Below are 12,148 nucleotides of genomic sequence, written 5' to 3'. Positions count from 1 at the left end.
TAAGTATAGGTTCTTTTCTTCTGCTGATCTTCTGCTACTTGAGAGAAGAACAAAGGGAACATTTACACGGAACTGCAGAAAAAATATAGATATTCATGAATGGAAGAGAACTACTGGGAAGGAGAGGGACTGACAGTGGGCTGACATTTGGGGATTTGTAGACTGTCAAATGGAAGTGTCCAGCAGAAATCTGGCCAGATAAGGTTAAGGCACAGAGAGGACAAGGATGGAGGTAAAGATCTGAGTCACTACCAGTTAGGTTGTCCTGGGACCATAGGAGCTGACTGAGATCACCAAGGGTGAACTAGTAGAATGAGCAAATGGTTGAGGTTCAAGCAACTATGTGGCTTGTGCTGTTCTGTATTGTCATGTTGCATGCTTTATTATGAAATAAAAGTATGATATGATATATATATTAGTAAAAATAAAAATATCAAGATGTTTAATATTTATTACACACTGTGATAATAACAGTTCTAAGTATTAATTAAGCAACAAATATTGTAAAGTGTACTAAGCACTTTATATTAAATACTCTACACAATAACCTTATTCTTCTTTTACAAAAGAGACTGAGCACATAGAGAAAGGACTTATCCAGGGTCATGCTATTAGTAAGGGGTGGACTTGGCTCTAGATCCAGGTTTGTTTTAATTCTAACTCTGAGCTCCCAAGCACTAACTGTACTAATTTAAAAATGTAAGTCTTGGGCTGGGGATGTAGCTCTCAGTGGTATAGCACATCTTAGCATGCACAAAGGCTCTGAGTTCTATCCCAGCACCACAAATAGACAAACAAACAAACAGAAAAAAAAAAGTGAGTCTTTTTTCCTGGAAAACACTTTGAGTAATCCTATAGGAAAAGTATGAATCATAGCTTATGATTCTGTCTGTCCTAGAAGAATAAAAAAATCATAAAGGTTTTAGTAAATCTAAAAACATTACATAAATATGAAAATTATTAAATTAGCAAATATCTGAAACCTTAAATAATACAGGCTAATCATTTTCAAGTGAGTCAATGGTAGTGATGCTGATGATAATACTTAGAAGTGAAATGTTTTAGAACCTGAATATTTTTCTTTTTTGTTGTTAAAATATCCCATCAAGTTATTCCCTAGATTTAGAAAAGGATGATTATATAAAGTGGCTTAAAATTATTTTGCTCCATCCATCTATAGTTAATAGCATGAAATAAAAAATTAAAAACCTATAAAAGATAAGTTTTGAGTAATGAACCAAGAACAAGCTTTGCAAGAACTATCACTCACAGCATGCACCACCACATCCATCGTTTTCTCAGCTAATAGACCTCAGTGTGTCTCAGCTGATGAATGAGGTTTTATTTTTTAATCAGTATCATCATTAATAGATCAATAATGCACAGGCTTTGAAGGCTCTCCTTCCCAGAGAGATGTGAAAGCTTCCAGTGGTCTGAGGATTAGATTTCAAGCATTTTCTTTGGAAGCCTATTTAATTATTGAAAACTACAGAGCCACACACTGCCTTCCTCTCCCATATAAGACATTTGGAGGAAATAAAATGACCCAGGATTAACTTTCTTGGTACATACACTCCCTTTGATTACTCTTAAATTTCACTTGAGAATTATGAAGTGAATTATTTTTCACACCTAAATGCATCGTGTCTCTATGTAGCAAAAGGGAAAAAACGACACACAATTTGGCGACAACTCGAGATTTAAAAAAAAAAAAAGCTAGAGAAAAAATTTAAAATATGCACAGCTCAAACTGGATGGAGACACCACGGATTTGTCCTAATGAATGACTGATGAGGATTCCTGGCGTCACTTCCCAGTCCTTTTCTTCCTTAAGAATACCAACTACTTCAGTGCTTTTCTAAGAAGACATAATTATTCACAATCAGCTTGTCTTTTGAAAGTATATTTGTACTCCTACTCAAAGACAGACAATGGATTACGTGAAGATACCCCATTGAATTCCTTAGGCCCAGGGCAGAAAACAATGTAACGTAGAACTCGGCTTTCACTGTCAGATTTTCTGGGTTTAGCAAAAGGTTTTTATAGATATTTACACGCTCTTAGCTCCTTATGTACACAAAGAAGCCAATGTGAATATTAAGGCTCACTACTGAAAAAGAACCTCAGTTTTATAGATGTATATTTCATTTACTATCATCAATCAAATGGATTTAAAAACAAATGACATCACAAAATGATATAGTGGTATTGCTGAAGGATGAAGGTGGTGATGGTGAGTGTGGCTTTAAGAGCTCATTATGTGTTTCTTTCTATATTAATACTTTTTGAAGATTTAGAATTCTGAATTTTGACAGTGTCACTTTAAGAGCCCCATGTAGTTGTTTCACAATGTTGTAAAGCACAGAACTTACTGGGCCACTGGTAGCCTGCCAAAAGCGAGCAGTACGGCAGGCCAAACACATGTCTGTAGTTAGAGTCTCAGCTGTGCACGATCAACTGCTAAATCCTGGGGTTAGGCTCTATTTGTTTTACCATGAAGGCAGTTTTTGCAGCAGTGAGTCTAGTATAATTCAGAGAGGTGATTTCTATCTCAAAAGTCAAGACTGTCCCCAAACATGCCCCTTCATCCTGTCCTACTAACCTTATTTAACCAAATCAGGACTTGGATCCCTTCCTAAGGGCTCACCATTGGATTACTTCACCGTGGGACAGGTGCCATTAAATCCCCTGGTCTCCTTTAGTATAAGCGAATTAATGTGAATAGGGCTTGCATGGAAAGCCAGCAGACTCACAATGGTCACAACTGAAAGGTGGAGCATGTCTACCATGCTCAGATTTTCTCTGGGTGACAAACCCAGCCACTGACCAGAAACTGGTGTGTTGCCAAGCTTGCTTGAGGGGCAGGACTGGGGAATACAGAGGTCTGCAACCTGTGGGCAGAGCCCAGTGTGTCTGCGGCCACCACATGAAAGCCATCCAGTTCCTTCTGCAGAAGAAACTGAAAGCAGTGAAGATCTCGGACACCTGAACATAGTGTGGCACTGTGGGACACTGGAACCCACTGAAAGAAAATTCTAAGACGAAGAATTTCTGGCTTAGGGTTCACAAGATATAATGTGGCTTTACACAGCACAGCAGCTAGAGACAGAATCTGGCATACAGACTCAGCAAATTGGCCAAAATGTAGCTCTATCCAAGAATGACATGTAAAATGACACGTAAAAACTATTGGGGCTTTCTCTCTAGGAGACCTAGGAGAAATTATGTTGAATAAGTCCCATCAAAGTTTCAGAACGTGGCTTTAAGCCACATTAACACGTGTCTGCATAAAACGCCAAGAATGAATTTAATTTACCCACAGTACTGAATTCTCTCAAACTCAACAATTTCTAAAGACAGGAGGACTTCAGACTTGTAGGGAAAAGCTTTGTGTCTGAAAGCATTCTTCTATACTTGATAATTTATGCTTCGGGGCTGGCAACTGACCTTGAAGTTATTGCTTAAAATATCAGGCATTTATGATAAATGAGGGGTAGGGGAAGAATTTACATGACACTATGAGGGAGAAGGGAAAAAAAGTGACACAATTGCTCAGTGAGAAAACTATTGAGATAAAAAGGCTTTTTTTTTTTTTTTTTTTTTTTTTTAATTCAAACCTACAGAAGAGTTGAAAGAATAGTACCAGGAATATCCTATACCCTTTGTTTAGATTTCCAAGTTGTTCACACTTACCACACAGGTTTTATCATCTGTCTTTTTCTGAACCATTTAAAAGTAATGATACTAAAGTGGGTGTTTTTAAGAATAAGACCATTCTTTATAATCACAGTACCATTATTATAACTAAGAAAATTAACATTAATTCAATAATATAAAGTTTATATTTATTTTCCCATTGTGCTTAAGATGTCCTTCATAACTTTTGTTTTTTGATTCAGGATTTAATGAAGGGCCACACATTGCATTTGGTTGTTTTATTTTTTAGTCACTTTTCAGTAGTTTAAATATTTTCTCTCTTAGGTAAAATTGGCCTTTTGTTTTGGAATAGGACATCTTAACTGTGTAATATGTGGAGGCTTAGGTCATGATAACCTTTCTCCATGTGGTCATTCCCCGGTGTTGACGGGTTCTTTAGAGGAAAAGATGAGACAGGTGATGGGAATACTGCTGGGCAAGGAAGATTCCGGAATGATAGGAGGCCCGGGTACAGGTCTATGTGTGGCAATCTCTTTTTGACTCGATCACTCCACTCATTTCACTCATTTCTCACCCTCTTCTAAATTTTCTTTTACTTTTTAGAATGTCTAGCAGGATCTAGTGTAAATAAAAGATAATTAAAGTTGCATACTCTGAGGCCTTTGTATTTATTTTTTCCTTTTAAATTTCATAAAGACAAAAGGAGAAAGAATAGCATTTACACAAGTCCCCTATGTTTTTAGTCCATTTTGCTCATTTGTAAAAATGAAGAAACTAAGAGCGCTCAATTAAGAATATAGTTCAAAACAATGCCCCGCCCAGAGAAAGTCTTATATAAGCATTAACTCTTGCATTTGTTTTTATTATTAGACAGAGCAATCTACTTATACTATTATTTCTCAACTACCAAGAATGCCTAATAAAAGAGGGAAAAAAAATCACCCAAACTCGTTTAGCTGGTTTCCAGAGTCCAAAAAGTCAATAGATGGAACAACAGAGACCAGCCCATTAAAACAAACAGGGGTGGGGCTGGAGAAGCCTAAGAAGGGAAGGAGTAAGTGACTGGGGTCAGCAGGTGGCAGCAAGTAAGGCCCTCCCAATGTCCCCCATCAGAGCACCATGCTCTAAGATCCCACAGGAGCTCTGTGTTAGTTGTCAGCCCTCCCTCGATTGACTATTCCTCAAGTTCACCACCAAGCTTAAAAAAAAAGGATTGAGGGGAGAACTTGATCATCACAGGCACAGATAAAGCAATTCTAAACACATAGTGTTGTTTCTTAAATTGCAGGTATATGATTCACTCTTTATGGAATACACTCATGATACAATACATAATCCACATTATCTTCCCACAAAGTCCACATAACTGACCTTCTCCAAGAGTCCTCTGCAGCAAGTCATGTTTGGCTTGAAGTTTTGTGATGAGATTACTGCCTTCCAAATATTCTCTAAGTTTCTGCAAAAGGCAATTGAAAGGTAAAAATATATTTTTTTAAGTTTTCAAACTATTCAATGTCAAGGAACTTTTCATAAGAGATATCAAGCCCAGTCACTTTTATCTTCTCGATTCTAGAATTGTGCTACTCAACGTGCGGTCTGCAGTCTGACAGTATCAGCCATCACTTGGGAGCCTATTCCAGGTGCAGACTCTCAGGCCCCTTCCTCCTCAGACCCACCGAAATCAAATCTGCATTTTAATAAGCAGTTAAAGGTCTTTTTTAAAAAAAATTTGTTTTTTTAATTGTAGATGGAGACAATTCTTTATTTATTTTTATATGGTGCTGAGGATCGAACCCAGTGCCTCACATGTGTGCCAGGCAAGGTCTCTACCACTGAGCCACAACCCCAGCCCCTAAAGTTCCTATTTTTAGAGCAGTCTTAACTTCTTCATGAACTCCTAATTCTATCAAGACTGAATGAATCAGGAACTCTGAGTGTGGATAGGAGTACATATCTTTTTTAAAAAAAATATTTATTTATTTTTAATTTTAGGTAGACACAATATCTTTATTTTACATTTATTTGGTGCTGAGGATGGAACCCAGTGCCTCGTGCATGCTAGGCCTCTACCGCTGAGCCACAACCCCAGCCCCAGGAGTCCATATCTTAATCAAGACCCCAGATGATTCTGATGCAGTTATGGAAGGAGCACTAGGGAACTGTGGATCTGGGCCCTGTCAAGAGTGGCTGGGGGAGCAATGGGAGTACCATGAAGTAGAATTGCTCGGTTTCCTGCTGGTTGGCTCTCCTCTTGGCGATGCTGGGTTTGCTCAGGTAGGTTTCAGAGACAGTGGACTTCACAGACTCTGTGGAGCGGCTGTGCTGGAAACATTCAGATACATCATAGTCCTCAATGGTGACCATATCTTGTATTGTCTGCAAGGTGGCTTCAGTAGTTTTTTTGACCTTGGAACAGAAATATATTTTTCAGGTTTAGTACATTGTTTCACAGATCCCACATCTGCTCAGTGAGAGTCCACTGTGTCAAGCAGAGATGAGGACATGGGGGCCCGCTCCCAAGGAGTTCAGAGCCTATTAGGGGAGAGAGACAGGTCATCAATACCTCACATCACCAAAGTAAGAGGAGGATTCCTTTGAAATTTACTGAAATATACAATACTTTATATTTAAATCTCAGAGATCACGGGTTTTCACAATTACTCCTTTGCTTTAAATAACCTTTTTAACTGAAGTGAAACTACATGCTGAAAAATAGAGGCCATGTGTGTACAGCCTGATGAATGATCAGAGTGGACAACTGTTGTGACCATAAACAACAGACAAGAAACCTCTGTTACCCACTTCCACACACTCTTCCCTCTTCCTCCAAGGTCCCCTGATTTCTAACAACATATTAGTTTTGTCCATTTTGTACTTTGCATAAATGGAATTCTACAGCATGTATTCTTTGTCTTGCTTCGATTGCTCAATGTTAGTGAGATTCATTCATTTCTTACGGGTATGGTACTTTATAGATGAACATTTACTATAAGACCACATTATATCACATTTATTTATTTGTTAGTTTATTTATTTATTTATTGTGGTGCTGGGGATTGAATTCAGGGCCTCAGGCATGCTACGCAAGTGCTCTATCCCTTAGCTATTTATAGAGAATTTATTTTTAGTTTTTGGCTATTATGAATAATGCTACTATGAATGCAATTTTGTTGGGCCTCATATAAATGGATAGAATTCCTGCTGAGGAGTATTGCCAGAATGTTTTCCACAGTGACTGTGGAAGTTTATATTTTCACCAGCAGGTAGGAGAATTCCTATCCTCATCAATAGTTAATATTTTTGGTCTTTTCAGTTTAAATCACTGAGCAGTGGTATCTCCCTGGGGTTTCCACATGCTTTTCCTTGATGTATGTCATTGAACAAAGTTTTAAGGCAGTTTGGATCTCCTTCCTTAGGAGTGCTTTGTTCTAATCTCTTGCTCAGTTTTCTCCTGTGATGAGTCTTTTTCTCACTGATTTACAGATATGGATATGAGTCTTTTGTTAATTATGCATGTTATAAATGCCTTTTCCCACTCTGTGCCATGACTTTCACTGTTATTTAGATGAACAGTCTCCAATTTTAATGTAATCAATTTATTGATTCTTTCCTTTGTGATTGGTGCTTTTTGTGTCCCATTTAAGAAATATTTTCCTATCACATGGTCAGGAAGATACTGTTCTATGTTATCTTCTAGGAGCCTTTTTATTTATTTATCTTCCAGGAGTTTTAAAAATCTATCTTACTTACCAAAGGTCATAGGCCTGCCTTTGTTTATCAAAGTTTAATGTAAATTGATAGCTTTATCTTCCTCCTCCAGATTTATATGCTATTTTTGTAATGGATTGAATAGGACATGCAGGTAAATATTTTCATATATTTAAATAAGACATTACTAGTTATTGTTTTATACAATCAATATTCACTTAGCTTTATTCATATATTTATTACATTCTTTGATCTCTTTTCCTTGTATTTTGAGTACCCTTTAAAAATTCTTTTAGTATGAGTCTGTTTTTCATTTGAAAACATCCTTTATTTCACCTTCACTTATGAAAGATATTTTTCTACTTGGCAGTTATTTTCTTTCTGTATATGGAAGGTACCACTGCAATTTCCTGTGGCTTCCATGTTCTTATCGAGTGAGATGTTTACTGTCAGTCTGTCATTACTTTGGATGAAACCTTTTTTCTCCAGGAGTTTTAAGTTTTCAATTCATCTTTGGAATTCTACAGTTTCAACATAATGCATCTAGGTAAGGATTTTAAAAATATATTTTGCTTAGTACCCTGGGTCATAAAACTTAAAATAAAATAGGGGCTGGGGATGTGGCTCAAGCGGTAGCGCGCTAGCCTGGCATGCGTGCGGCCCGTGTTCGATCCTCAGCACCACATACAAACAAAGATGTTGTGTCCACCGAGAACTAAAAAATAAATATTAAAAAATTCTCTCGAAGATGGCGGCGAGGGGAGTGCATTACCCCCGTGTGCTGCTTCACTGTGTGGGAGTATGACAAGTCAGGACGGCTAAAGGATATCTTGTTAGGAATTTCCAGCAATAGTGGGGTGCGCCGGAACCTGGAGGAAGGATTTCCATCGCATGAGGATCGGCTACGGGGACTCAAACGCGAGAGGTTTGTCGCATGGAGGGTAACACTGCTTATTAAGCAAATCGCCCCGCGGCTAGAGTCTGCAAGGCGCGCTGGGATAGAGACGCAGGGTTACAGCGCTGCAGTTTCTGCCAGACGCGCAAGCACCGCACTCAGGGCTGAATTCTGGGTTCGAGACGGGGAAGGAAGCGGTCCATCTCGGTTCTCCACACCGGTCAGACCACAGAGGAGGCCAGCAGCCACCATGTTGGTAAACTGACGTCACCACACCTGTTTTTGACTGACCGCAGCTCATTCAGCCATAGAACAGGTAATTTCAGGCTGCAATTCGCCTGCGGCTTGCAGACAGATTGCTAGGGTTCAGCGCCTGGGGGCTTCTTAAAATCTGATCTTATCGGAGTGAACACGGAGCGCGGGGCGGCCAAGTCCCGGCTCCCGGAACCGTCCCGGAACCGCCCTGGCTCCGGGCTGCGGAGCCTGCGGAGGCTGCTTCTTGGACCCTGCTAATATCAGAGCAAACACGAAACACCAAGAAGCCGAATTCCAGCTCCCGGAACTGAGCCCGCGGGGACTGCTTCTTGGAGCTTACACTTATAGGAGCTTACACCGAGCACGGAGCGGCCGAGTTCCGGTTCCCGGAACTTCCCTGGACCGGGGCTAGGAGCCCGCGGAAACTGTGTCTCGGTCCGGGTCCTGCTGAGGGCAGGTCAGGACTCACCCATTGCTTGGGTTGCCTGGCAAGGGGAACGAAATGCTGCCATTCGCATAGGATACCAACATGGCAGAGATCTGATGTCAGCAGAAAGCGGTGGAGGAGAGATCTTCATCAATACCAGCGGTGACATAAGCAGTTGGTCTCCTGGTAAGGGGGGTGAGGCTCAGTCACCCGAGTCTCCTCAATTTGTCCTCGAGCCAGAGGGAAGGAGCCGGGCCGCCGCCAGCCCCCGGAGCAGGCCCAGCGGCTCGCCAGCGTGGTGACCGCGTGACCCCAATTGGAGAGGGGGCGGAGCGGAGCCGCCACCCACACCCGCCAGGTGGGCAGACCCACGACCCAGTAGTACATGGGCGTGGTAGGAGGGGCAGGGCAGAGCCGCCCTTCGCGCTTGCAAGGTAAACAGACCTGTGACAGCCTGGCGGGTCAGGCCCAGTGGCCTGCCAGTGTGGTACACACGTCACCCCAACTCGAGTAGGGGCAGAGCAGATCCTTATCCCACGCCCGGATCAGGCCCTGCCGGTGTGGTGGTCACGTGACCCCAATTGGAGTGGGGGTGGAGCGGAACCACCACCCGTGCCCGCAGGGTGAGCAGACCAGTGATCAACCTGCAGATCAGGCCCAGGGGTCCGCAGGCGTGGTAGGAGGGGCAGGGCAGATCCGCCGCCCGCGCCTTCAAGGTAGGCAGACCTACAACAGACCGGCGGATCAGGCCCAGGAGCCTGCCGGCGGGGTACAAACACCACCCTAATTGGAGTAGTGACAGAGCAGAGTCGCCTCCCTTGCCAGGAACAGACCCAGCATCCTGCAGGCGGGGTAGTCACGACACCCCAATTGGAGTAGGGGCAAAGCAGAGCCTCCACCCGTGCCCGAAAGGTGGGCAGATCTGCGACCGACCAGCGGGACAGGCCCAGTGGCCTGCTGGTACGACAGACACGTCACCCCAATTGGAGTAGGGGCAGAACAGAGCCGCCACCAGCTCCCAGAACAGGCCCAGTGACCTGCCGGCGTGGTAGCCACGACACCCCAATTGGAATAAGGAGAGAGCAGAGCCGCCGCCCGCACCTGCAGGAAAGATACGCAAGCAGTATGAAAAGACAAGGAAAGAAAGGACCACAAGCAATGCAGGTCAACGCAACTTTAGAAGAGGTAACAGCTGCAGCAGATGGAATGTCAGATAAAGAATTCAGGATATACATGCTTCAGATGATCTGGAGTATCAAGGAAGACATTAAACAGCAAAATCAGACAATGAAAGATCACTTCGACAACGAATTACGCAAACAAATCCAGGAAGCAAAGGATCAACTATACAGGGAGATAGAGGTTATAAAAAACAAGCAATCAGAAATCCTAGAAATGCAGGAAGCAATAAACCAACTTAAAAACTCAATGGAGAATACTACCAACAGAGTAGAACACTTCGAAGATAGAACATCAGACAATGAAGACAAAGTATTTCAACTGGAAAAGAACATAGACAGCTCAGCAAGACTGTTAAGAAACCATGAGCAGAACATCCAAGAAATATGGGATAACATTAAGAGACCAAACTTAAGAGTCATTGGGATACAGGAAGGTACAGAGCTCCAAACCAAAGGAATGAGCAGTCTATTCCATGAAATAATACAAGAAAACTTCCCAGACTTGAAGAATGAGACAGAATCCCAAATCCTAGAAGCCTACAGGACGCCGAATGTGCAAAATCATAAGAGATCCACACCTAGACACATTATAATGAAGATGCCCAACATACAGAATAAGGAGAGAATTTTAAAAGCTACAAGAGAAAGGAAGCAGATTACATTTAGGGGCAAGCCAATCAGGATAACAGCTGATCTTTCAACACAGACTCTGAAAGCTAGAAGATCCTGGAATAACATATTTCAAACACTGAAAGATAATGGGTTCCAACCAAGAATTGTGTATCCAGCGAAATTAAGCTTCAGGATGGAGAATGAAATTAAAACCTTCCACGATAAACAAAAGTTTAAAGAATTCGCAGCTAGAAAACCATCTCTTCAAAACATCCTAGCCGAAGTATTACAGGAAGAGGAAATGGAAAATAACAATGAAAACCAACAGTGGGAGGTAGGACAGTAAAGGGGGGGGGAACAATCAAAGAGGAAAACAAACCATGTTTAGTAACATAAATAAACAAATATGGCTGGAAGAACAACCCATATCTCAATAATAACCCTAAATGTTAATGGCTTAAACTCACCAATTAAGAGACACAGGCTAGTAGAATGGATCACAAAACAAGACCCAACAATATGCTGCCTACAGGAGACGCATTTGATAGGAAAAGACATACATAGGCTGAAGGTGAAAGGTTGGGAAAAATCATATCACTCATATGGACTTCGGAAACAAGCAGGCGTGTCCATACTCATATCAAATAAAATAGATTTCAAGCCAAAGTTAATCAAAAGAGATAAAGAGGGACACTACATACTGCTTAAGGGAACCATACACCAACAAGACATAACAATCATAAATATTTATGCCCCAAACAATGGTGCAGCTATGTTCGTCAAACAAACTCTTCTCAAGTTCAAGAGTCTAATAGACCACCACACCATAATCATGGGAGACTTCAACACACCTCTCTCGCCACTGGACAGATCTTCCAAACAAAAGTTGAATAAGGAAACTATAGAACTCAATAACACTATTAATAACCTAGACCTAATTGACATATATAGAGTATACCACCCAACATCAAGCAGTTACACTTTTTTCTCAGCAGCACATGGATCCTTCTCAAAAATAGATCATATATTATGTCACAGGGCAACTCTTAGACAATATAAAGGAGTAGAGATATTACCATGCATCTTATCTGATCATAATGGAATGAAACTGAAAATCAACGATAAAAGAAGGAAGGAAAAAGCATACATCAATTGGAGAATGAACAATAGGTTACTGAATGATCAATGGGTTATAGAAGACATCAAGGAGGAAATTAAAAAATTCTTAGAGATAAATGAAAACACAGACACAACATATCGGAATCTATGGGACACATTGAAAGCAGTTCTAAGAGGAAAATTCATTGCTTGGAGTTCATTCCTTAAAAAAAGAAAAAACCAACAAATAAATGATCTCATACTTCATCTCAAAATCCTTGAAAAAGAAGAGCAAAACAACAGCAAAAGAAGTAG

At 41.1% G+C, this 12,148-nt stretch overlaps 1 protein-coding gene across 2 annotated transcripts in view; it reads right to left on the bottom strand.

Annotated features, from left to right (window-relative positions):
• The window catches only part of Srgap1 (SLIT-ROBO Rho GTPase activating protein 1), a 291,780-nt gene that overhangs the window by 63,135 nt on the left and 216,497 nt on the right, over nt 1-12,148 (bottom strand). For both annotated transcript variants that reach the window (XM_046430664.2, XM_046430665.2), the window contains exons 9-10: nt 5,866-6,063; nt 5,029-5,113 (exon numbers count right to left, since the gene is read on the bottom strand). In XM_046430664.2, the coding sequence (XP_046286620.1) occupies nt 5,029-5,113; nt 5,866-6,063 (283 nt within the window). The remainder of the gene's footprint in view (nt 1-5,028; nt 5,114-5,865; nt 6,064-12,148) is intronic.

Source organism: Marmota monax, unplaced genomic scaffold (assembly GCF_021218885.2).
Source record: "Marmota monax isolate L192 unplaced genomic scaffold, Marmota_monax_Labrador192_F-V1.1 WCK01_AAM20220418_F8-fsc00056, whole genome shotgun sequence".
NCBI lineage: Eukaryota > Metazoa > Chordata > Mammalia > Rodentia > Sciuridae > Marmota > Marmota monax.
Note: the sequence above shows the minus strand (reverse complement) of the source record. Positions and strands in the feature narration are given on the sequence as shown.